At 41.1% G+C, this 27,062-nt stretch overlaps 1 protein-coding gene across 2 annotated transcripts in view; it reads left to right on the forward strand.

The window, feature by feature from the left end:
* Positions 1-27,062, forward strand: part of frem2b (FRAS1 related extracellular matrix 2b) — a 240,519-nt gene that overhangs the window by 166,436 nt on the left and 47,021 nt on the right. Inside the window, exons 7-9 of one of the 2 annotated variants that reach the window (XM_062060536.1) lie at positions 16,246-16,395; positions 23,575-23,784; positions 23,857-24,054. In XM_062060536.1, the coding sequence (XP_061916520.1) occupies positions 16,246-16,395; positions 23,575-23,784; positions 23,857-24,054 (558 nt within the window). The remainder of the gene's footprint in view (positions 1-16,245; positions 16,396-23,574; positions 23,785-23,856; positions 24,055-27,062) is intronic. The other variant, XM_062060537.1, reaches the window with a different exon arrangement.

The raw sequence follows: 27,062 nt of genomic DNA on the forward strand, positions 1-27,062 counted from the left end.
TACAATTGACCACTAAATGGTAACACCCGAATACGTTTTTCAACTTGTTTAAGTCGTAAATCGTAAATCAATTCATGGTACAAATATATACTATCATCATAATACAGTCATCACACAAGTTAATCATCAGAGTACCGTATTTTTTCGACTATAAGTCGCAGTTTTTTTCATAGTTTGGCCGGGCTCCAGTGCGACTTATATATGTTTTTTTCCTTCTTTATTATGCATTTTCGGCAGGTGCGACTTATACTCCGGTGCGACTTGTACTCCGAAAAATACGGTATATACATTGAATTATTTACATTATTTACAATCCGGGGGGGGGGGGTTGATATCAGCACTTCAGTCATCAACAATTGCATCATCAGAGAAATGGACAGTGTAGGTCTGACTTGGTAGGATATGTACAGAGAGCAGTGAACATAGAGAGTTCAGAAAGCATAAGAACAAGTATATACATTTGATTATTTACATTTGATTATTTACAATCCGTGGAGGTGGGATGTGGTGGGGGGAGGGTGTTAGTCTAGGGTTGTAGTTGCCTGGAGGTGTTCTTTTAGTGCGGTTTTGAAGGAGGATAGAGATGCCCTTTCTTTTGCACCTGTTGGGAGTGCATTCCATATTGATGTGGCATAGAAGGAGAATGAGTTAAGACCTTTGTTAGATCGGAATCTGGGTTTAACGTGGTTTGTGGAGCTCCCCCTGGTGTTTTGGTTATGGCGGTCATTTACGTTTTGGAAGTAGTTTGACATGTGCTTCGGTATCAGGGAGGTGTAGCGGATTTTATAGACTAGGCAAGTTGTTTTACTCTGTCCACCACCCTGAGCCAGCCCACTTTGGAGAAGTGGGTAGGAGTGAGGTGTGATCTGGGGTGGAGGTCTAGAAGTAACCTGACTAGCTTGTTCTATTCTGTGCTTAGCTGTTGTGTAGCTGCTGGCTCCTGTGTTTACCTTTTGTAAATGATTGACTAAAGTAGAATAAAAGACCAACCTGTGTGTTTATTGAAGGACATTTAGACGTTAACTGGCTGCCCAGCTTTGCACAAGTAAACACACTGCAGGAGCTTATGAATTTAATTTATTTCGAACAGAGGAGTAGGAAGAAGCAGATATTGGACATTTTTAATGCAAGCCAGTATAATCCATACTTGTTTTTATTTTTTGCTGATATCAGACCGATTTCAATATCGGATCAGCACACACTTAATTATAGTCAGCTTGCTAGTTTCCGCCCACTTTGTAGCGGTGCACGACTAAGTAGCATTCTTGTTTTGGTTCTGCTTTAGAGCGCCCCCCCACAGGTGTAAAATGGAATTGTTAAGAAGCCACAATGTAAACTAAAGCTGCAAGCAGCCTTGAACGGGCCCTCGCACCCCCGTGCAACTCGAGGTTCGTGCCAGTCAGCAGGCACAAAATATCGCATGCAACCACGTCCTTTCCGATGCCCGACCCACCATCAAAAATGTTGGGAAGATCGAAGGATGTGTAAGAAAGTTATGACCGTTATGATTTTCCACCACAAGGGGGCGACATTGGTGTCGATATCAAGGTCTCGTCATGATCAGACCCCGACGTTAAAGCCTCATATCAGCATGGAAGGAGATGTGATCATCTGAAGTGAAGTCATGAAAGTGTGATGGTTAATGGCGAGGAGCAATTTTCACCGCCAGGCTGGGGCCACAATGAACGGGTACTATTAGCTACTGACCCTTCATCATCATCATTTTTATCAATTATGATCAAGATCTGAATTTGTGGAACCAAGTCATAAATGTTGAACGTTTTGTGGCAAATCATCAGATCAAAGGCAAAATTCCTTGACAATTTATCATCGCCCATCTGTCGAGTATCTATGCTAGGAGGAGTTATGGGTTCCTGTGACTGTTACGTGCGTCCTGTCATGATCAACGTCTCCAGCCATTTTCATGACGACACAGGAACCTAGTAGCAGGGGCTATTTTTTTTCTAATTTTAAAGAGGGCGCTAGAGAGTCAATTTGGAAATTTTGTGTGTGGCACCCCCAAAATATAACGTATTTTCCGCACTATAAGGCGCACCGGATTATAAGGCGCACCTTCAATGAATGGCATATTTCAAAACTTTGTTCATATATAAGGCGCACCGGATTATAAGGCGCACCTATGCATCCATTAGATGGAGCTGCGCTAAAGGGAATGTCAACAAAACAGTCAGATAGGTCAGTCAAACTTTATTAATAGATTACAAACCAGCGTTCTGACAACACTGTATACTCCCAAAATGAATAAACAGCTGTTTTATTATTTTCCCCGAGGTAAAGTCAGTGATGTGGTGTTTTGTTTATCTTTTAACAACAGCAAGGTATAACAGTAGTGCAACATTTCTATCACATAGTGGAGGGTAACTTTTCCCTGATTCAATAAACAGGTAAAAAACAGTGATACTGTTACGGTAAATCAAACGTTAGTGCAATCACAATATAGTAACACTCCAAATAGTGCAGAGCAATAACAATATATCAATAGCTCAACGTTGCTCAAATGTTAATGTCACACAACACAACACACAAAATAAACATGTAAAGCTCAATTTATGAAGTTATTCCTCATCAACGAATCCCTCGAATTCTTCTTCTTCAGTGTCCGAATTAAACAGTTGGGCGGATACGGCATCCATCTCGTCGAAGTCGTCATTAGAAGTCGTTGCTGCCGCTCTATTCCCATGTTCTACTGCGTGACTGATCGTCTTAAGTTTAAACTCTGCGTCGTGAGCAAAGGCCTACTGAAATGATTTTTTTTTATTTAAACGGGGATAGCAGGTCCATTCTCTGTGTCATACTTGATCATTTCGCGATATTGCCATATTTTTTCTGAAAGGATTTAGTAGAGAACATCGACGATGAAGTTTTGGTCGCTGATAAAAAAGCCTTGCCTGTACCGGAAGTAGCGTGACGTCACAGGTTGAAGGGCTCCTCACATTTCCCCATTATTTACACCAGCAGCGAGAGCGATTCGGACCGAGAAAGCGACGATTACCAATTAATTTGAGCGAGGATGAAAGATTTGTGGATGAGGAACGTGAGAGTGAAGGACTAGAGTGCAGTGCAGGACGTATCTTTTTTCGCTCTGACCGTAACTTAGGTACAAGCTGGCTCATTGGATTCCACACTCTCTCCTTTTTCTATTGTGGATCACGGATTTGTATTTTAAACCGCCTCGGATACTATATCCCCTTGAAAATGAGAGTCGAGAACGCGAAATGGACATTCACAGTGACTTTTATCTCCACGATAATACATCGGCGAAGCACTTTAGCTACGGAGCTAACGTGATAGCATCGGGCTTAACTGCAGATAGAAACAAAAGAAATAAACCCCTGACTGGAAGGATAGACAGAAAATCAACAATACTATTAAACCATGGACCTGTAACTACACAGTTAATGCTTTCCAGCCTGGCGAAGCTTAACAGTGCTGTTGCTAACGACGCCATTGAAGCTAACTTAGCTACGGGACCTCACAGAGCTATGCTAAAAACATTAGCTATCCACCTACGCCAGCCAGCTCTCATCTGCTCATCAACACCCGTGCTCACCTGCGTTCCAGCGATCGACGGAGCGACGAAGGACTTCACCCGATCATCGATGTGGTCGCCGGCTAGCGTCGGATAGCGCGTCTGCTATCCATCTCAAAGTCCTCCTGGTTGTGTTGCTGCAGCCAGCCGCTAATACACCGATCCCACCTACAGTTTTCTTCTTTGCAGTCTTCATTGTTCATTGAACAAATTGCAAAAGATTCACCAACACAGATGTCCAGAATACTGTGGAATTTTGCGATGAAAACAGAGCTTTTTGTATTGAGATACAATGGTGTCCGAATACTTCCGTTTCAACGATTGATGTCACGCGCATACGTCATCATACATAGACGTTTTCAACCGGAAGTTTCGCGGGAAATTTAAAATTGCACTTTATAAGTTAACCCGGCCGTATTGGCATGTGTTGCAATGTTAAGATTTCATCATTGATATATAAACTATCAGACTGCGTGGTCGGTAGTAGTGGGTTTTAGTAGGCCTTTAATAGGAGACATTTTGGGGTCTTTACATAAACAAACAAATGGAAATCAAAACGGCACGCCTCGCGCAGTCATATATCCCAGCATGCACCGCGCGCTTCTTCTTCTTCTACGAGGGCGGAAAATGAAGTTGGCGGCTGCTTACCGTAAAAGAAGAAGCGCTTCTTTTTCTACGGGGGAAAAATAAGTTGGCGGCTGTTTACCGTAGTTGCGAGACCTAAACTTTATGAAAATGAAGTTTAGGTTTGTTGTGGCTCAATATTGGTCCATATATAAGGCGCACCGGATTATAAGGCGCACTGTCAGCTTTTGACAAAATTGGAGGTTTTTAGGTGCACCTTATAGTGCGGAAAATACGGTATATATTTTTGCAACAGTTAAGGCACATGCAACATTTTTCGTGAGTTTTCGTGCATGTTGTGGGCCTCAAAAATTGCAATCAAAGTAAGGGAACAATAATAAACCATAGGGCCTTTGCAGCCTTTGCTGCCCGTGCCCTAGAAACACAAAATACAACGCATACAACCTACAAAACACCCACCATAAATGTACAGTGATTAGTCCAGTCACCACAAAATTGGGTATGCTCATAGGGGAAAACATTTTAAAAGTACAAATGATATATACAGTATTTAAAGATATAACTTTGTGTCAGCTTTATGTTACAGGTGACATTATTACTTATTTTCAATACCGATATTAAAGCCTTGAGTATTGGCCGATACCATGATTAACCAGATACGATATCAGCCCAAATGATACATGCTTTTATTATTTGGTAGTGAGGAATGTTGGAAAAGGTTTTATCAAGTAAAATTAATCAAACAGAGAACAATGGACTTATGCTGTCTTTAAGTTAAAGTGGTCTTTTTTTTTTGGCAACACCTCGTGGACACAAAAATGTATTAAGCTCATGCAGACGTATGCAGACACGTGTGTTACTGAAAACTTTTTAGCATGCTTCTGCCTTGGAGACTTTGTATCTGTGATATTTGCTTACATTGAAAAATGTTGGGTTTTGGACACTTTTAATGGATGTCTGGCTTGCGCTAATCCGCTACTTGTTGTTTTGCTTGTATTGCATCGATATCTGATATCAATATTGGATCGAGACACCCCTACAGTTTACGTTTTTTCCTACTACACTGCAAAAAAAGAGCTGTCAATGTATACAATAAAAAGACTTAGATTTTAAGAAAAAATACAAAAAACTAGTCTAATTAACTAGCTGCATGGACAGATCATTGTACTTGAGAAGACATCCTGAATTAAGATTTGTAGATCTAAGATTTAGCAGGATTTTTAAGATAGAAATAAATATGTCATTCTGAAAACTGACAAAAAGACTGTGTGTAAAATTTGAGCAAGATTTGCTGAAAAACATGGCCGCCATCAAACAGAAAATCGACCTTAAGGACAACAAATTGTCCGCAAGGTCATATTATGACTGTATTGTTAGAGCATTGTATTTTATAAAGATGATAATGATATTTAATATTATACATTTTAATATAATATATATTTTTATTATTATTATTATATAATTATATTTTATAAATATTATATTATTATTATTATTATTATTATTATTATTATTATTATTATATTTATTACATATTTCAATATATATTTAAAATATAAATTTCATAAAGATGATGATAATATTTTTGACATACCTGGCCTTGGAGTGCAGTTTCTCACAAACAAGGCAAACAATGTGCTTCCTGCATAATTGCTCCCCCTCTAAATGTGGAGCACTCACATTCAGGTAACTTTAGACGCTCGCTGCCGCTCCAGTTTACCTTTCAGCTAATGAGTCGCAGCTCTTTGAAGCTCTCCCGTCTTTTCTGCCGATAAGCCCACAGTGGAGCTCCCGGCTGCCAACCTCGGTCTCGCTAGAGATGCTCTGATTACTGCTGGTGTCTGAGACCGGATGCAGGTAGCAAAAAAAAAAACATCTTTGTTTGCGATCTCTGAGAGGTGGGGGGGAGCATTCTGGCACCTGTCAGGTTTGTGATGCAGCACTCATTGTCCTGCCAGGCTCCTGGGACAGACGGAAGCACAACTCTTTTTGTCCTTTTGCTTGCACTTTGCAGGTAACACAAGTGGTAGAAGTTAGAACCACGGGTTTTACCATTCATGCAAGGTGTCTTATTATTCAAAATCTCAGGTATGATGTTCTAACAGTCATTTTTGTCCATAGAGCATGTTTGTTAGCACCAAATGTGAGAACAATCTGTCATCTCTGTCACTTGTTTGCCTCCTTTTGTTTGAGAAAAGCTCTGGTTCTTATCAAATCAAATCAAATCAAGCTTTATTTATAAAGCGCTTTTCATACATAAAATAAATGCAACGCAAAGTGCTTTACAAAGTTAAAAACAATACCCCGGTGACCCATATCCCCCATTATCACATACGTACGCATGGATAAAGATACCAAACACAAACACATACACACACAACATACACACATATGCAACTAATGATTGCATGGCTGAGCACAGAGGAGACATGTGAGTAAACACTATCACAGGAGCCATCTGCACCAGGAGGTCACCAGACCATGATTACCAGGACGCTGACACAAAAGCGCCCCCACAAGCACGGCCGATAACCCCTGAGGCAGATGGCTCATCTGAGGAACGTTGGAAAATAAAAATAATAAAACTTGTAAAATAGTAAGAACCATGTGTCGAGATAAATAATAAAATACAAGTAAGACATATGAAGATTAATAGAAACAAATTTAAATTAAAAATAAATATAAATATATATATATACATTCAGTAAATAAATAATAAATATATATAACTAAATAAAATCTTGCATAACTAATAGGATAAAAAGTAAAATACAAATGACTTCAATAAAATAATGAATATCAGGTAAAAGCCAAATCAAAAAGGTGGGTCTTATGCCTGCTCTTAAAAACATGAACGTTCTCTGCAGCCCTGAGGTCCTCCGGCAAACTCTTCCATAGACGGGGGCCATAATGGTGGAAAGATGCCATCCCGTGACTTTGTGTCCTGACTTAGGGAATAATTAGGAGATGAGTGCCGGAGGATCTCAGGGCCCCTGGAAGGTTCATAGGGTAAAAGCAAATCTGAAAGATAAGGAGGCCCAATACCATAAAAACATTTATAAACCATAATAAGAACCTTAAAATTGATCCTGAAACGCACGGGGAGCCAATGCAGAGATTTTAAAACTGGTGTAAAGTGAGCCCGCCTTCTGGTCTTCGTCAGGACATGTACCGCTGAATTTTGGAGTAATTGTAAAGGTGCAATTACCTATTTAGGAAGACCAGAAAGCAGGGCGTTACAACAACCTCTACGACTTGTAATAAAAGCATGACGTCAAGAAGGGAAAACTGACCCGAGCTGAATGAGGACACCTCATGTATAAATGCACCATTTCACAGACAACGGCTTTTAAGAATATGTATTTAAAGCAATAGCGTCTAAAGCAGGGGTCCCCAAACTTTTTGACTCGGGGGCCGCATTGGGTTAAAAAAATTTGGCCGGGGGCCAGGCTGTGTATATGTATACAGTATATATGTATATATATATATATATATATATATATATATATATATATATATATATATATATATATATATATATATACATTGTCTTTATATTCGGTTTTGTCATTAAACATTAATTAACATTGATGTTCATCAACATTTAACATTGTCACGTTATCAATGGGAAAATTCATTTTTAGACAATATGATTTGCCTGAGCGTTTAGGAGACACCAAGAGTAACAAGCGGTAGAAAATGGATTAGAAAGGAAAGATAAAAAAAAAATTAAAAAATGTTTTTATTTTTTTAAACTTGGGACTTCCTGTGGGCCGGATTTTGGATGCTGGGGGCCGGATCCGGCCCGCGGGCCGTAGTTTGGGGTCCCCTTGTCTAAAGTGTGGCCCGCAACTTGCGTGTTGTCGGTTCTCAGCATGTTGTTGAAATAAATCCAAACAAAATATGTAACAATGCAAGAAAAAATAGAGCAAAAAAACATAATGTACTCTGCAAATTGTTTCCCACGTTATTTTTTGAAGAATCCGTTGTTTTATTTATTAACTTGTTTTAAGTCATTGACTAATCTTCATTTGAGCATGAATGAATATATTTGTTTCTGTTTTAGTTTAAAAATGTTGAAAATAAGAAAATAACTAGTCAAATAACTATTTAAGAATATTTATATAACTATTTAACAATTGTTGAATTGTTTTCAGAATTAAATATTAATTTCTGTCTTAAAAGTCCTGCCAAATCTTAGATCTACAAATTTTAATTCAGGATGTCTTATCAAGTACGAAACCCAAAACCAGTGAAGTTGACACGTTGTGTAAATGCAATACAATGATTTGCAAATCCATGGTTGCAAATCCTGATTCTTTTCCTCTTTGTTCCGGAGGACACGACGTCCACAGTTTCCAAAAACAATTTGAAACGTGGACTCGTGAGACCACAGAACACTTTTCCACTTTGCATCAGTCCATCTTGGATCAGAACGGGCCCAGCAAAACCGGCTGCGTTTCTGGGTGTTGTTGATAAATGGCTTTCGCTTTGCATAGTAGAGTTTTAACTTGCACTTACAGATGTAGCGATGAACTGTAGTTACTGACAGTGGTTTTCCGAAGTGTTCTTGAGCCCATGTGGTGATATCCTTTACACACTGATGTCGCTTTTTGATGCAGTACCGCCTGAGGGATCGAAGGTCACGGGCATTCAATGTTGATTTTCATCTTTGCCGCTTATTTGCAGTGATTTCTCCAGATTCTCTTAACCTTTTGATGATATTACAGACCTTAAATGGTGAAATCCCTAAATTCCTTACAATAGCTCGTTGAGAAATGTTGTTCTTAAACTGTTCGACAATTTGCTCACGCATTTGTTGACAACGTGGTGACCCTCGCCCTATCCTTGTTTGTGAATGACTGAGCATTTCATGGAAGCTGCTTTTATACCCAATCATGGCACCCACTTAGCCTGTTCACCTGTGGGATGTTCCAAATAAGTGTTTGATGAGCATTCCTCAACTTTTTCAGTCTTTTTTGCCACTTATGCCAGCTTTTTTGAAACATGTTGCAGGCATCAAATTCCAAATTAAATAATGTTTGCAGAAAATTACAGAGTTTACCACTTTGAATGTTAAGTATCTGTTAGGATCCGCTGCTCGGATCACAGTTTGTTTACAGTTTAGTGTCACGTGTGTTTTGTTTCTGTTGCCATGACGGCAGATTTTGCTCACCTGCCTCTGGTTAGCGTTTCGGGACGCGCACCTGTTGCCCGAGCGCTAATCAGAGGGCTATTTAGTCTTCGCCCGGGCAGCACTCTGCCTGGCTTCCTAATTTGCTTTCACGCAACAGCTAACGACCACCTTGTTTCCTGCTAGCTCTCATGCTATATTATTTTGCTTACTAGCTCCCACGCTAGTCGTTTTTGTTTTTTTCTGTCTGATTTATTTGTGGAAATAAATCATTTTCCTACCTGCAAGCTGTGTCCGAGCCGTCTGCATCCTTGGGAGAACACCTCGCACCACGATGCGACCCGGTCGTTACAGTAGGAAGCCAGCAATAAGAAGTTCTCCCGCAGCGAGCACGTCGGAGGAGCTGGACGAAGGTACGTGGGAGGTGTTGCGAGCGATGGAAGCCGAGACGCTTCGCTATTCGACGGAGGAGAGGTCGAATCTCATGTGGGGAGCTGGAGGCTCTCTTATCCCCATCGACTCCCTCTGGTCGGAAGACATCGCCGCTACACCGCAGTACCGGGCGCGCCGGCAAAGACGGAAGCCGGCCAGAAGGTCCTTCCCTCGCCGTCAAGACGCGCCGCTCCCGCAAGCTCCTCCCCCGGACCGAAGCAAGCTACAAGCTTCCCAAGCTTCCCCTCAGATGTTTGGCAACCCTATCGACCACTTTGCCAAACACTTCACCGATTGGGCTGTCAGTCAGCTGGAGACCCACACGGATGACGTCATCCCGCCCACTGTGGATGACGTCAGAGACGAAGATTTTTTTTAAAATTCTTCTGCTCCCTTTTGTCAGCCACCTCCTAGTGACTTTAATTCTGCAATAAGACATTATCAGGACATTTTTTTTAGGACTAAATCTAGTCAGTCCCAGTCTCAAGTGGGGGGTGACAATAGACATTTTGGACAATTTAGAGGAGAGGATTCTACCCTCCCCCTGACCACCCTCCACCCACCCTTGAAGACGGTTCCAATCCGCAAGGAACGCGTCTGGGATCCGCTTTTTGAGGGGGGGGCTAGTACTGGGAGCTGTGCGAGTGGGGTGGCACAACGGCGTGCTAAGCCGCAACCTCCTGCTCGGCCACCGCCACCTGTCCTTCGGCGGGCTAAGCCACAACCTCCTGCCCGGCCGCCACCACCGGTTTTTCGGCCTGCTAAGCCGCAACCGCCAGCTAGGCCACCTGCACCTCGACTGGTTCTCACACCAGTACCTGCACCTCGGCTGGTTCCCACACCAGTACCTGCACCTCGGCTGGTTCCCACACCAGTACCTGCACCTCGGCTGGTTCCCACACCAGTACCTGCACCACGACTGGTCCCCGCACCAGTACCTGCACCACGACTGGTTCTCGCACCAGTACCTGCTCCACGGCTGGTCCCCGCACCAGTACCTGCTCCACGGCTGGTCCCCGCACCAGTACCTGCACCACGACTGGTTCTCGCACCAGTACCTGCTCCACGGCTGGTCCCCGCACCAGTACCTGCACCACGACTGGTTCTCGCACCAGTACCTGCACCACGACTGGTTCTCGCACCAGTACCTGCACCACGACTGGTTCTCGCACCAGTACCTGCACCACGACTGGTTCTCGCACCAGCACCTGCACCACGGCTGGTTCTCGCACCAGCACCTGCACCACGACTGGTTCTCGCACCAGCGACTCCGGCTGCCACGACAGCGACTCCTGCTGCCACGACAGCGACTCCTGCTGCCACGACAGCGACTCCTGCTGCCACGACAGCGACTCCTGCTGCCACGACAGCGACTCCTGCTGCCACGACAGCGACTCCTGCTGCCACGACAGCGACTCCTGCTGCCACGACAGCGACTCCTGCTGCCACGACAGCGACTCCGGCTGCCACGACAGCGACTCCGGCTGCCACGACAGCGACTCCGGCTGCCACGACAGCGACTCCTGCTGCCACGACAGCGACTCCTGCTGCCACGACAGCGACTCCTGCTGCCACGACAGCGACTCCTGCTGCCACGACAGCGACTCCGGCTGCCACGACAGCGACTCCTGCTGCCACGACAGCGACTCCTGCTGCCACGACAGCGACTCCTGCTGTCACGACAGCGACTCCTGCTGCCACGACAGCGACTCCTGCTGCCACGACAGCGACATCTCAGCGACCTCGAGTGGTCCGGCGGCGCAAGCGGAAAGCAGGTCCCCGCATGCAGCCCTCGAGGTCAGTGAAGGGACGTCAGTGGCGCAAACAGCAGCGACATTCAAGACTTTGTTGCAGGACTCAGAGGCTGCTGAAATTCTGGCGCCACTCACGCCCACCTTCTCGGCGGCCACGAATGTGGCCTTACCGTGGTCGCCCGCCTCGCCCGCCTCGCCAGCGGTGGCGGCGTTCCATTCGCCGCCGCCACCTGACCCTTCCCCGGTGGATTCGGGGACACGTGGCCTGGCGACCCACCACCAAGTCACCCCCCCGCCCGCCCTTGACTCGTGAACTATTGCTTTTTTTTGGGGGTTCCAGTTGTTTTTTTTGTTTTCAAGGGACATCTGGAATCTGTCCTTTTAGGGGGGGTACTGTTAGGATCCGCTGCTCGGATCACAGTTTGTTTACAGTTTAGTGTCACGTGTGTTTTGTTTCTGTTGCCATGACGGCAGATTTTGCTCACCTGCCTCTGGTTAGCGTTTCGGGACGCGCACCTGTTGCCCGAGCGCTAATCAGAGGGCTATTTAGTCTTCGCCCGGGCAGCACTCTGCCTGGCTTCCTAATTTGCTTTCACGCAACAGCTAACGACCACCTTGTTTCCTGCTAGCTCTCATGCTATATTATTTTGCTTACTAGCTCCCACGCTAGTCGTTTTTGTTTTTTTCTGTCTGATTTATTTGTGGAAATAAATCATTTTCCTACCTGCAAGCTGTGTCCGAGCCGTCTGCATCCTTGGGAGAACACCTCGCACCACGATGCGACCCGGTCGTTACAGTATCTTGTCTTTGCAGTCTATTCAATTGAATATAGGTTGAAAAGGATTTACAAATCATTGTATTCTGTTTTTATTTACCATTTACACAACGTGCCAACTTCACTAGTTTTGGATTTTGTACAATTATATGTCCATGCAGCTAGTTAATTTCACTAGTTTTTAGTATTTTTTCTTAAAATCTAGTCTTTTTATCGTAGATTTTGACAGCTCTTTTTTGCAGCGTAGTAGGAAGAAACGTAAACTGTAGGGGTCTCTTGATCCGATATTGATATTAGATATCAATGCGATATAAGCAAAATAACAAGTATCAAAAGTGTCTAAAACACAAAATGTTTAAATGTAAACAAATATCACAGATACAAAATCTCTAAGGCAGAAGCATGTTAAAAAGTATTCAGTAACACACGTGTCTGCATACCATGTTACGAGCTTAATAGATTTTTGTGGCCACTAGGTGTTGCCAAAAAAAAGACCACTTTGTTTAATTAATTTTACTTGCTAAAACCTTTTTCAACATTCCTCACTACCAAATAATAAAAGCATGTATTATTTGTGCTGATATCGTATCAGGTTAATATCGGTATCGGTTCATACTCAAGGCCCCGATATCGGTATTGTAAATCAATAATAATGTCAATTGTAACATACATTTATATCTTTAAATATATATCATTTGTACTTGTCCATCAGTCAGTTCATGTCATCATATTGTTAAAATGTGAGTGTAATGTTAGCATGTAGCTTACATAGCTATGCTAATGTTGCTAACGTTGTTATCTTCCTATGCCATTCCTTAATGTTACGTTGTTGTATGTTATATATGGCATCTATTACATTGTTAGACAAGTGAAGTACAGTGTACAGGGGTGCCCTGATACAACTTTTTGACTTTTGTTACCGATACTGGCGCTTTAGACATTGGCCGATACCGATGCAATATCAGCATGAATCATACAAACTTGTATTATTGTGGGAGTGTGTGTGGAATGCTAGAAGAAGGCTTGACATTAACTTGTTCAGACTGAATTAAGAACTATGCGGACACATTTGTTTCTGTATAGCTCATTAGCATTAAAGCTACAGACGCACTACAGGTTGTGTTCCCAGCTGAGCTTTGAAAAATCACTTTTAAAAAGTCTAAATCAAGGCTAGATTTAGGATAACACACGCACCACTGAGACAGTTGAAATGGTTGAATCGACTTTAGCAGAACATGTGTCTCAACCCCACTCAACTCAAAATGCTGAAGGAGCTTCTCAAAGGTGAACTGTGCCATCGTCATGGAAACAATAATTCCTCTCTTGACTGCCACCGTTTATTTCATTCTGTTTACTTTGAGGTTTTCTCAGAACTGCACACTTTTTCACTTTTTTTTTTTTTTTTTGCTTTAGAATTGGCTTCCTCTTCCATTTAATCGTAAAAGTGATGCACCCGGAACCAAACACTTTTATTTTGTACCCGTGTTGCCTTAAAGATTTTAAAGATTAAAGATTAAAGTACCAATGATTGTCTCACACACACACTAGATGTGGTGAAATTTGTCCTCTGCATGACCACAGACTTGGGCCCACTGAAGTATTTTATTGGCCTCTGCATTTCTCACAGCGACACAGAATACCAGTCAATTACAGTCAGTTACAAAGCATGGAAAGGATAAGGATGGAAAGGATAATGCACACAAGGGCACACAAAGAAGGCGAAAACAAAAGGTATAAAGTAGACTTATTGGTTAGTTATTGGCACATTTTGATTAAACTTTCAGGAAATGTCAGAAATGGGATGAGGAACAAGTGACTTTGGGTGTGACCCGATCATCACTAGGATTAAGGATTTAATTTTTTACCAATGGAATATAGGTCTGTACTCTGAGTGTTTTTTCTAGTTCATTATGTTTTTCTGTGTTTTATTTATTTCTGACATACAAAACAAAGCCAACATTTATATATATATATATATATATATATATATATATATATATATATATATATATATATATATATATATATATATATATATATATATATATATATATATATATATATATAAAACAAAGGACATAAAGGATAACAAGCAATATATATATATATATATATATATATATATATATATATATATATATATATATATATATATAGTATATATATATATAGATTTTTGTTTCATCTGACCACAGAACTTTCCTCCAGAAGGTCTTATCTTTGTCCATATGATGTCAGATGAAACAAAAATGTAGCTGTTTGGCCACAATACCCAGCAATATATTTGGAGGGGAAAAAGTGAGGCCTTTAATCCCAGGAACACCAATCCCTACCGTCAAGCATGGTGGTGGTAGTATTATGCTCTGGGCCTGCCAATGGAACTGGTGCTTTAAAAAGAGTAAATGGGACAATGAAAAAGGAAGATTACCTCCAAATTCTTCAGGACAACCTAAAATCATCAGCCCGGAGTTTGGGTCTTGGGCGCAGTTGGCTGTTCCAACAGGACAATGATCCCAAACACACGTCAAAAGTGGTAAAGGAATGAGTAAATCAGGCTAGAATTAAGGTTTTAGAATGGCCTTCCCAAAGTCAGGACTTTGGGAAGGCCATTCTAAAATGCTGAAGAAACAAGTCCATGTCAGAAAACCAACAAACTTAGCTGAACTGCACCAATTTTGTCAAGAGGAGTGGCCAAAAATTCAACCAGAAGCTTGCCAGAAGCTTGTGGATGGCTACCAAAAGCGCCTTATTGCAGTGAATTTTGCCAAGGGACATGTAACCAAATATTAATATTGCTGTATGTATACTTTTGACCCAGCAGATTTGGTCACATTTTCAGTAGACCCATAATAAATTCATAAAAGAACCAAACTTCATGAATGTTTTTTGTGACAAACCGGTGACGTGCAGTCAGTGGAGGCAGGTGAGGCGGGGCCTCACGTGCCATCATGGAAAGAAAAAAAATGTAAAAAGAAAAAAAATTAATTAAATTGTTATATGTATCCAGTGATTATACTATAAAGTTATTTTCCATTTAACTTCACCAGTTTTAGATTATTTTTATTCAAAATCGCTGAATGTTCACATTTGCCGTTCAAATACTGAGAAGAGCAGGTGCGGTGATCAGCAGCCAGTTGAGGCACGTCACTGCGTTGTGCCTCAACATGGATTGCGGACTCGGCTAACTGCTGGCCTACTGTGCAGTGAGACCGTATTGCTATATGAACTATATTATACATTTCCATAGTTTAGTTAGCTGAGGTATATAATGTACAGTGTATTTTGTCAACAACTGTATGTGTGTAACGTATTTCTTGTGCTGAGCAATCATAAAACGGCTGCAAAAGACTCATTGGCTGAGGCTCGCAGTAATCCCGCCTCCTGGTGGTAGATAATGCACCCCCGCCGTAGAATGCACCCCCTGACGTGAGTGTTATATCAACTAAAGCCCACACTTAAACGTTCCACGTGCAAGATTGAATCTATTTCAAAAAGTTATTTATTAAGAAGCCAAAAAGTGCAAAAACAATAATGTTCGTGTTGGAGGAGTTGTGATCTATGACTGCAGGGCCACAACATTAGGTACACCTGCAGACTGCAGCACGGATTTCATATTTCATTCATTCACAACTCCTCCAACACGAACATTATTGTTTTTGTACTTTTTGGCTTCTTATTAAATATTAAATATATATATATATATATATATATAGCCGAGCCCCCTCTAGTCAAAAAGGTTGGGGATACCTAGTCTAATATATTTTTATGTCTGCAGATGTAAATCCCCCTGAACATCATTCCAGGAAGCTGTTTTGTGCGCTACAATTACAGCATGGACTGCCTGCATGTTTTTCAGTGGAAACTTTCCCTACGTTTCCTCTGTAATAAGTGTTATTCTCACACATCGTGTTGCAATTATTGCTAGATTCCACAACATCAGCCTCTATCCTGTTGTCAGGCCGCCAAGAGAAGATTATGGATTGCACATCCTCATGTTCCTGTTTGTTCTCCGCAGCACCCGTCTTCTACTTTGGCAACACCGCCTACCAGGTGGACGAGAGCGACGGCTTCGTGGAGGTCCACGTGTGGAGGACAGGAACCGACCTCTCCAAAGCGGGGACCGTCACGGTGCGCTCCCGGAAGACAGATCCGGTCTCGGCGGAGGGTACGTGTCTTCGCAAGCAGCCCGGTCGCTGACAGCTTAGAAGAGTTAGCGTTGAGAGGGACAACAATAGGATCAAGTCGTCACCCTGTCGCTCTTTGTGCCCCGGGAGTCCGAGGAGATTTTAACGCTGGATATGCGGAGGGGGGGCTGACCTGTGGAATGTAAACATGGTTTGAGGCTGGAAAAGTCAGGCCTGTTAGGCTCTTATCTGTTAGGTCTTGTACAGGGACCCCTTTTGTGAGAATAATGGCGGTTTGAGTGAGGATGCAGCCTTTGGAATTCCTTCTGATTGTCCCGCAGGTTGGTTTGCACTTAGAATTTTGCTAGCTATGCCCTTAAGCGTTCCTCACAGCCACTATTATCTCATGCCTTCCGGCGCTGATTTTCTCCGCCTTTACTACCGGCTCCTCCTGCACAGGCTCCCTTGACTGCAATTTAACCTAAAAAATAACCAGCAGATAATCATATGCAAACTCTCCCTTGCACACTTTGGTCTGCGAGTACATGAGGAGAGCCTGCGGGCCAAGGCTGGCCTATGGATGGGGAGTCTGTCAGAAATACTAGTGGAAGTACAATAACAGTAATGGTGATCCAAGCAAACAAGGAGTCATCCGTGTGAAATCATATACGGACTGAAATCACGTAAATAATGAGGAATGGAGAGTACAGTCGTTAAATTGATGCTCAACCAAGAAAGAGAAACTTCACCGCCATGCTCAGACCACATATCAGAATGATAATACAAACTCTTTGCAATTTAGTGCAAACTTTTTGTGTAGTACCCAAGGTTCAAATCCGGTACTAATCTGACAAATGGCCTAGGACGGGTTGTTTTTTTTGTATCAAAGCATGGAAACCGCCTCAAAGCAGAATCAGAATCAGAGTCAGAATAGTTTTATTGCCATTGTTTGAGAACGGGTTCACAAACTAGGAATTTTTCTTGGTGCAATCGTGCAACATAAAACACATATAACACATATTTGGTAATAAAAAGAGCTGCACATAGTGCACGTTACATCACACTTGTCTATGAAGCAGGGGGTCACCAACCTTTTTGAAACCAAGAGCTACTTCTTGGGTACTGATTAATGCGAAGGGCTACCAGTTTGATACACACTTAAATAAATTGCCAGAAATAGCCAATTTGCTCAATTTACCTTTAACTCTATGTTATTATTAATAATTAATGATATTTATCTTTGTGGAAACACTGATCATCTTAAGGATTTCTCACAATAAATATATATAGAAACAGATAAATATCAATAATAAATGATAAATGGGTTATACTTGTATAGCGCTTCTCTACCTTCAAGGTACTCAAAGCGCTTTGACAGTATTTCCACATTCACCCATTCACACACACATTCACACACTGATGGAGGGAGCTGCCATGCAAGGCGCTACCAGCACCCATCAGGAGCAAGGGTGAATTGTCTTGCCCAAGGACACAACGGACGTGACTAGGATGGTAGAAGGTGGGGATTGAACCCCAGTAACCAGCAACCATCCGATTGCTGGCACAGCCACTCTAACAACTTTGCCACGCCGCCCCTTATCAATATGCAACACTTTATTTTTATATTTTCTCTAAGTGCACATTTTTCAAAATGAACTTTCAAATGATCACTTCTAAGACAGTCTTGTGAAATCACAATATCCCATTTTAACTAGCTAGCCACTAACATTTTTTAACAAATCATGAATTACTCTGCACAATGTTTGTACAAATAATAACTCATGTAAAATACAAAAGTCAACTCTCAAATGTTTAAATAAATCATGTCACACTTTGAACTGGACACCAAATCTGTTATCTGTTTCTTTGTCAGTTAGTGAAGACCAAGTCTTTAAAATATTTTCTTGGATTTTAAAATTCTATTTGAGTTTTGTCTCTCTTAGAATTAAAAATGTCGAGCAAAGCGAGACCAGCTTGCTAGTAAATAAATACAATTTAAAAAATAGAGGCAGCTCACTGGTAAGTGCTGCTATTTGAGCTATTTTTAGAACAGGCCAGCGGGCTACTCATCTGGTCCTTACGGGCTACCTGGTGCCCGCGGGCACCGTGTTGTTGACCCCTGCTATGAAGGTTCTCAATCATCCAGGTCATGGTCATCTCAGGGCGTTTAATCGATCGCAACTGGACTGCTTGGGTTGTCTTGGAAGGCTTCATCAGTTTCTGCTCAAACATTAAGATTGGTCGGATCTATTCTTAGACTTAGATTGGTCAGATCTAGTCCAGCTGTTGGTGCCAAAACCCAAAATATTTATACTCCACACTGCAAAAACTGAAATCTAAGTAAGATTAAATATCTCAAATAAGGGTTATATTTGCTTATTTTCTGTCTGATAAGATAATTCTTCTCACTATGCAGATTTTATGTTAGTGTTTTACTTGTTTTAAGGGTTTTGGTCCTTTTGATCTCAGTAAGATATTACAGCTTGTTGCTGAGATTTTATGACCTATATTGATTAAAACATGCTTGAAACTAAAATATCAACTGTTGCAAAGCTGTGTCATCAACACTCACAAGTATAAAACTACTTTTTTAAAGTAATAATTTCTTACTTCAAGCATGAAAAAAAATCATGATTTTGACACAATTGTGACTCATAATTAAAACAGACGACAGCCAAATGGACTTTGCTGTTTTATTTTCAAAGAAACAATAGAAAATACGTAATCATATAGTAGTACAGTAAAGTTGATTTGATATGATTTGTTATTAGTGAGAATATACTTATTTTAAGGTATGTTTGGGTTCATTGAGGTTAGCTAATTTTACTTGTTTTGGAAAGTCTTGACAAGCCAAATTTTCTTGTTCTATTGGCAGATCATTTTGTGCCGAAAATGTAATTTCAGTTCTTATGTGTCTTGTACATGTAAGAATGGACAATAAAGCTGATTGATTGATTTTGCTTAATTCAAATAAAATACCCCTAATTTTTGTATTTTTTTTCTTGTTTTTGAACACTGACTTTTTGCAATGCAAAAACCACAAGGGCGTGCCTGGGCAAGGATGTTTTTGCCATATAGTGGGAAAAACAACTGTTTTGATGCAAAACAAGCAATCCTAACTATCAAAGCCAACGACAGTCGTTGAAGTGTAATTTCCCCTCTTTAGCATTGAGGTATTGTACGGCAGAACAATCGCTGTGGGTCGACTACTTCCAGTCCAAAGTAGTCCGAATCCCCTGCGTAAGCCTTCCATTGTTGTAAACAAATGGCACAAATCTGGTCACCTTCTGTGAACAGAATGTTTCTAACTCCTGTTATTTGTTAAAGGCTAAATTGCATAGGAATGGTTGAAAGGACAGTGTTGTATGTGGGAGTGTACATCACAGAGTGCACATTTTCTAATGTTGTACTCTGCCTGACATTTAATAAAGGTTCCTTACTGTCCCACCAGCCTGTTAATGAGCACTAGGGATGGGTACTGAATTTGGTACTTTTATAGGTACCAACCGAAGTCCGTCAATACTACCGCGTACCAATTTATGTAAAATCAAACGGTGCCATATTTCAATACCTTTGTTGTACGTGACATCACGTCCGGTTGGAGACTAAGGACCTTGGCCAAGAAACGAGCAGTCATTAGGCCATTTTCCACCAAAAGTTTGGGATCTTTAAGTTCCTGGAACCTGTAGACTTGTATGGTTTGTGTTTCAACCGCATTTCACAGTTAGTTTATACAAATCAGGCTGATGATGTAGGAAAGAATGATCCGGTACATTTCTGGACTGATACCATGTAAATAAAAAGACAATAATAGGTCCTCAGGCCTTGCAAAAAGCATCTTGCAAGGCACCGTACAAGGTGGCAAGAGACGAGGGAGACAAAAGAAAAGATGGGAAGATAACATCGGAGAATGGACTCACTTGAAACTCACTGAGGCAATGAGAGCTGCTGAGAACAGAGAGGGATGGAGAGAGCTGGTCAACAGATTGTCTGTGGTGCCCCAACGACCCTCCGGGGTTATGGGATAGGTACAGGTACAATAGGTCATAATTATTTTACGAAAGAGTAAATGAATAAAATACAATGCACTAAAATTCAAAACAAGATTATTTAAAAACAAAGTGTACCAAATTTTACATAAAAAGTCAGGCTTTTTTCCAAGTGTCCCACAGTCAGAAAGTTATGTAAGTAAATAATGAATTCATGAGGGTCAGGATTTGGTCAATTTTAACTGTGAATAATAATATGATAAATAAATAATAAATGTCAGCGTTTATCTCGCGGCCACAACGTAAACGCATCAATTAGCCTGTTAGCATTAGCATTCAGTTCACTCGGGTTGAGTTGAGTTGAGTTTAAGTTTATTTGGAACATGCAAGCATACAACATGATACATCACAATTTCCAGTTTCTCTATTCAACATGTTCGAAAAGGAGTAGGAAGAAGCAGAGCTTATTTAATTCTACCCGTTTTCTTTTACATAACAGTTGCTAAAACTTTTGTCCACTTCCTGTTCTCAATTTATTCACAATATACTTCATAAGTAATCACAATAAAAATAAATAAATAAATAATACTCGGTGAAGTAATTCACATTTCATATGGTGAGATGAGTAAGATTATTTTGAAAATGAATGGATGGATGAAATACATTCAGAATGTTTATCATGGTTCTTCTTCTTTATACTTTGTAAACACTTTAAGTTTGAAGAGTTTCTTGAAGTGGATCATATTAGTACATTGTTTGATTTATTTGCCTAATCCTTTCCATAATTTAATTCCACATACTGATATACTGAAAGTCTTAAGTGTTGTACGTGCGTACAAATGTTACAATCAAAAAGATGCTATGTAATAAGTACAATATTTTCAGTATAAACACTTTGTAGGGCTCAGCAAAAGAAAAGACTGGCACATTCAACTTAATGGCAAAGACTACTTTCTGACTAAGGCAAAACGTTGTAGCCTATACACTACTGCCATCTAACGTCTTGGAATTGCAACTGCATGCAAATGTTACTATTGCATATAATACATAACAGTACAATACTCGCAAATGAGACAGAAGTGTAAGAAAACAAGATAACAACTGGACAGTACAGATCAGTGTTAAACGTTAAATAAAAAAATGTGATTTAAAAAAAATATATATATATAAATAATGGACTTTTACAGTAGGGAATTGATTCATTTGACCCCATTCCTGGGTGGATTTCCCTGTGAGTGGAAGAGGGTTAATGATTTTGCAAGGAAGTCTGCTGAAAATGATGGAAAGTGCCACACTACATAGCAACTGACGCTGTGGTCAAAGTTGGAATTGCCAAAAAACCCATTTTAAGATATTCAACACTCTACTGCCATCTGGCGGCTGAAGTGCATAGTGCAAACCCCCAATTCGTCACGTTTCATGTGTTAAAGTTAAAGTACCAATGATTGTCACACACACACTAGGTGTGGCGAAATTATTCTCTGCATTTGACCCATCACCCTTGATCGCCTCCTTGGAGGTGAGGGGAGCAGTGAGCAGCAGCGGTGCCCGCGCCCGGGAATCATTTTTTGGTGATTTAACCCCCAATTCCAACCCTTGATGCTGAGTGCCAAGCAGGGAGGTAATGGGTCCCATTTTTATAGTCTTTGGTTTACTTACTTACTTACTTAGGCCTTAGTATTCCCTGAGGAACATAGGCCGCCGACGAAAGCCTTCCATCCATTCCGGTCTTGTGCCCTTCGGTCGAGTTGTTGCCATGACAGCCCCTCAGCCCTCATCTCCTGTTCCGTGCTTCTTCTCCAGGTTGTTCTTGGTCTCCTTCTGTTTCTTTTTCCCTGTGGGTTCCATGTTAGTGCCTGTTTGGTGATTGATTTATTGGGTTTTCTGAGTGTGTGGCCTATCCAGCTCCACTTCCTTTTCCTGATTTGCAGTTCCACTGGTTCTTGTTTGGTGAGTTCCCACAGGTTGGCATTGGTGATGGTGTCTGGCCAGTAGACTCCTAGGACTTTGGTATGACTCGACGATAAACTGTGACGATAGGGGCCATATGAATCCCCTTCCTACTGTATTAACACACTTGAATACACACAAAAGTACCGAAAACTGGTACCATATTGATTCCCAAGCACCGGGAATTGGTACTGTATGGATTCAAATGGGAAAGGTACTCATCCCTAATGAGCAGCAAATGTGCTTACCTACTTGTTTACTCCACTTCTGAGAGAGAAGGCGCTCATACCTTTTTGAATTTCAAGTAGGGATGTCCGATAATGGCTTTTTGCCGATCTTCCGATATTGTCCAACTCTTAATTACCGATACCGATATGAACTGATACCGATATATACAGTCGTGGAATTAACACATTATTATGCCTAATTTGGACAACCAGGTATGGTGAAGATAAGGTCCTTTTTAAAAATAATAATAAAATAAGATAAATAAATTAAAAACATTTTCTTGAATAAAAAAGAAAGTAAAACAATATAAAAACAGTTAAATAGAAACTAGTAATTAATGAAAATGAGTAGAATTATCTGTTAAAGGTTAGTACTATTAGTGGACCAGCAGCACGCACAATCATGTGTGCTTACGGACTGTATCCCTTGCAGACTGTATTGATATATATTGATATATAATGTAGGAACCAGAATATTAATAACAGAAAGAAACAACCCTTTTGTTTGAATGAGTGTAAATGAGTGTAAATGGGGGAGGGTTTTTTTTTGGGTTGGTGCACTAATTGTAAGTGTATCTTGTGTTTTTTATGTTGATTTAATAAAAAAAATAAAAAAAAGATACTGATAATAAAAAAAACGATAATTTCCAATATTACATTTTAAAGCATTTATCGGCCGATAATATCGGACATCTCTAATTTCAAGTAGACCCATTAGTCCAAACCAAATTTCTCCTAAGGGGGATGAATAAACATATCTTGTATCTTGAAGCTTGTCATGACATTATGAAGGAAAAACCTCCTTCCTCATGAACATGAGACCCCCTCTGGCTAGATGAGCCCGCCACTATTCTACACCCACAATATTGTCCAAAACAAAAGGAGGCTTCGCTATGCGTCTTGAAATAACACTACAATCTGTCAGTCAGCTAGATAACTTGGAGGAGTATGTTTGATTATTTTGTTTTTCATCAGCAAATATGCTAACCCAGCATGTAGCATGTAGCTAACGTAGCCATGCTGGTGTTGCTAACGTTTGTGTCCTCCCGGACAGCTGGAGCGGATTACGTCGGAATCAGCCGGAATCTGGACTTTGCGCCGGGTGTTACCACTCAGACGTTCCGTGTCACCATCCTGGATGACCTGGGCCAACCGGTGCTGGAGGGTACCGAGAAGTTCGAAGTGGTGCTCCGGATGCCCATGAACGGCATCCTCGGGGAGCCCAGCAAGGCCACCATCCTCATCAACGACTCTGTTTCAGACCGTGAGAGAAGAGCCTAAAAAAAATGATGTTGAGTGAGCGATGGCGTTTACGGGTGTTTTTTTTTTTGTCCAGTGCCAAAGGTGCAGTTCCGTGATGCCATCTACGTGGGCAATGAGAACTCTGGGCAGATATCAGCTACTGTGTACCGGAGTGGGGACATAAGCCACAGGTCCACCGTGCGATGTTACAGCAGGCAAGGCACAGCCCAGGTCATGATGGACTTCAACGAGAGGCCCAATACTGACGCCTCCATCATCACCTTCATGCCAGGTACCAGGCTCACTCAAATATACATCGGGGCCATTCAACTGGCCGAGTTCCGTTTTAAAACGTGGGAGACAAACATTTTTGCAGAACATTCCTAAAAACACTAGAGCGCTCCTTTTGTGTTGAATTGAATTGAAGTATTTATTTCAAACCTGCACAGTACAACAACACACATTTTTATTTATTTATTTTTTACATTTTGGCAGAGACATTTATGCAAGGCTTGAAAAGGGGTTGGATGAAGCAGATGCTTATAATATCCCAACCCCTCTCACTCATTCCACATTTAACATAAACAATATAATACAAGAACAATACTATACAAACAAAAACAAGAAAAGCTCCTGTACACTAACAATACAATAGTACCATTGTTACTATGAGACAAGACAAGACGAGACAAAACAAACACACACACACACACACACACACACACACATAGGCCCAAACACTCCCTGACCATACACCTCTCTCCCATCGCTCTGTGCTGAGGGCATCACTCTCTTTCCTCCTCGTACTTCTTCAGTACTTCTTTTTTAAACAGTCTTTTAAATTGAATCATGTTAGAACACGTTTTTAACTCGTCCCCTAAGTTGTTCCACAGACTGACTCCACGCACTGAAATGCACATTGATTTTAAAGTTGTTCTAAAATTAGGCAAATATAATTTGGTAGAGCGGGGGTCAGCAACCCACGGCTCTCAAGCCGCATTTGAATGATTGATTGATTTATTGATTGATTGAAACTTTTATTAGTAGATTGCACATGTGCAATACGGCTCTTGAGCACCGCCCTAGTGGCTCCCTGGAGCTTTTTCAAATATGTAGTTGTTGTTTTAATAATGTTTCTGTAGGAGGACAAACATAACACAAACCTTCCTAATTGTTATAAAGCCCACTGTTTAATATGTTTGTGTTTATGCTTCACTGATGACAGTATTTGGCCAGCGCCGTTTTGTCTTACAAATTTTGGCGGTCTTTGAACTCACTGTAGTTGGTTTACGTGTACAACTTTCTCCGACGCTGCCACAGAAAGACGTGTTTAATGCCACTCCTTTTTTGTCTCATTTTGTCCACCAAACGTTTTATGCTGTGCGTGAATGCACAAAGGTGAGCTTTGTTGATGTTATTGACTTGCGTGGCGTGCTACTAATCCATGCTAACATGCTATTTAGAGTAGCTGTATGTACATATTGCATCATTATGCCCCGTTTGTCGGTATATTTGAGCTCATTTAATTTCCTTTACTCATGTCCTCTGTGTATTTAATTTATATTTGCATGTCTGATGACACATTATCTGTATGTAATATTGGATGCATTTTTGATTGTGTGTAATGTTGTTCCAGACCACAGCAAACGTTACCCAGCTTGCAAAGATTGTAATAAATCCATTAGAAGAAGACAGCCTGTCCTTTCCTTTAACTTGGGCACACACATCTATACCTTTGGCAGTTTTAAGCCAGTCATTTCCAGGAGTTATCTAACACTCTGAGACACTAACTTAATGTGTTGTTTCATTACAACACTTACAGTACATAAGGCTTTTGACTTTTTGCCGCTCCAGACAGATTAGTTTTTTGTATTTTTGGTCCAATATGGCTCTTTCAACATGTTGGGTTGCCGACCCCTGATGTAGGGGAACTCGGACCTCTTTAAACACATTGGTAGATCCTTACATTGACATTTTAACCTTGTTAGTAAACATAGAACACTGGGGTCCAAACTTGGGATTTACTTAACTGAGGCGTTCCTCAAGGTACCCATTTAAATCCTCTCCTTTTTGGCAGTTACACATTTTTTTCCGTAATGTGATTTATGTAACTAGGCTTGTTTACTTCAGATGCAGTCAGTAACCATTTGTTCAACGTCTTGAGTTGTACTAGTGGTGTTCCTCAAGGTTCCGTTTTAGGTCCTCTCTTTTTCTTCACTTGGGCTTTTCAACTGGTGGTCCGTTTAGTTATAATAATAAATGATAAATGGGTTATACTTGTATAGCGCTTTTCTACCTTCAAGGTACTCAAAGCGCTTTGACAGTATTTCCACATTCATCCATTCACACACACATTCACACACTGATGGCGGGAGCTGCCATGCAAGGCGCTAACCAGCAGCCATCAGGAGCAAGGGTGAAGTGTCTTGCCCAAGGACACAACGGACGTGACTAGGATGGTAGAAGATGGGGATTGAACCCCAGTAACCAGCAACCCTCCGATTGCTGGCACGGCCACTCTACCAACTTCGCCACGCCGTAGTTCAGTTCAAAAACTTGTAAAAGAGTCACCTTTTTGCAGAAGATTCTTAAAAACATAAAGACATGCTGTCATAAAGATGGTCCCTGACTAGCTTTTTTGCAATAACCCTGACAAAATAAAATAAAACAAATCAAATGTCTACTCTAGAGGATGCTAAGTCTCCAGAATATGCAAAATAAGATTGATAATGAAGGGAGAAGTCCGACCTCCCGGTCTTCAGCTTTCTGGAAATGTGGCCCCCAAAACAATTTTCCATGCTATAAAGTGCACCTGTATTTGAATTTTAAAAGAAATTAATATTTTTACGTATATTAGCCGCACCAGACTATAAGCCACAGATATATACCGGTACAAAAGATTTGTATGTACATACATATCTTAATTGTTTCCAAACGGTGCCTGTCACACGGCAGTAAAACGGCTGATCATACAAAACAGGAGTCATCGTCATGGACCCACTACCTGTGGAAACTATCTCTCCAATCAACTAAACCGACTCAATAACCCCACAGTGGCAATTTGGTGAATTTACAAAACAAAAGTGAAACAATACTAAAATAATGCCATTTTAAGTTAAGGATACCAACAGAGACACCTGTAAACATATTAGCATATTCGCTATGTACAAATATACATGAAAATATTCCTACAGACATCACACATGGGATGGTTTACCAAGTATAACTTGTTTTAGTTACATTGTTAAACTTACAAACGTTGCTTGGAGTGAGGATTGAAGAATCCTTTCAACCAAAAAC

Source organism: Entelurus aequoreus, linkage group LG10, assembly GCF_033978785.1.
Source record: "Entelurus aequoreus isolate RoL-2023_Sb linkage group LG10, RoL_Eaeq_v1.1, whole genome shotgun sequence".
Classification (NCBI taxonomy): domain Eukaryota; kingdom Metazoa; phylum Chordata; class Actinopteri; order Syngnathiformes; family Syngnathidae; genus Entelurus; species Entelurus aequoreus.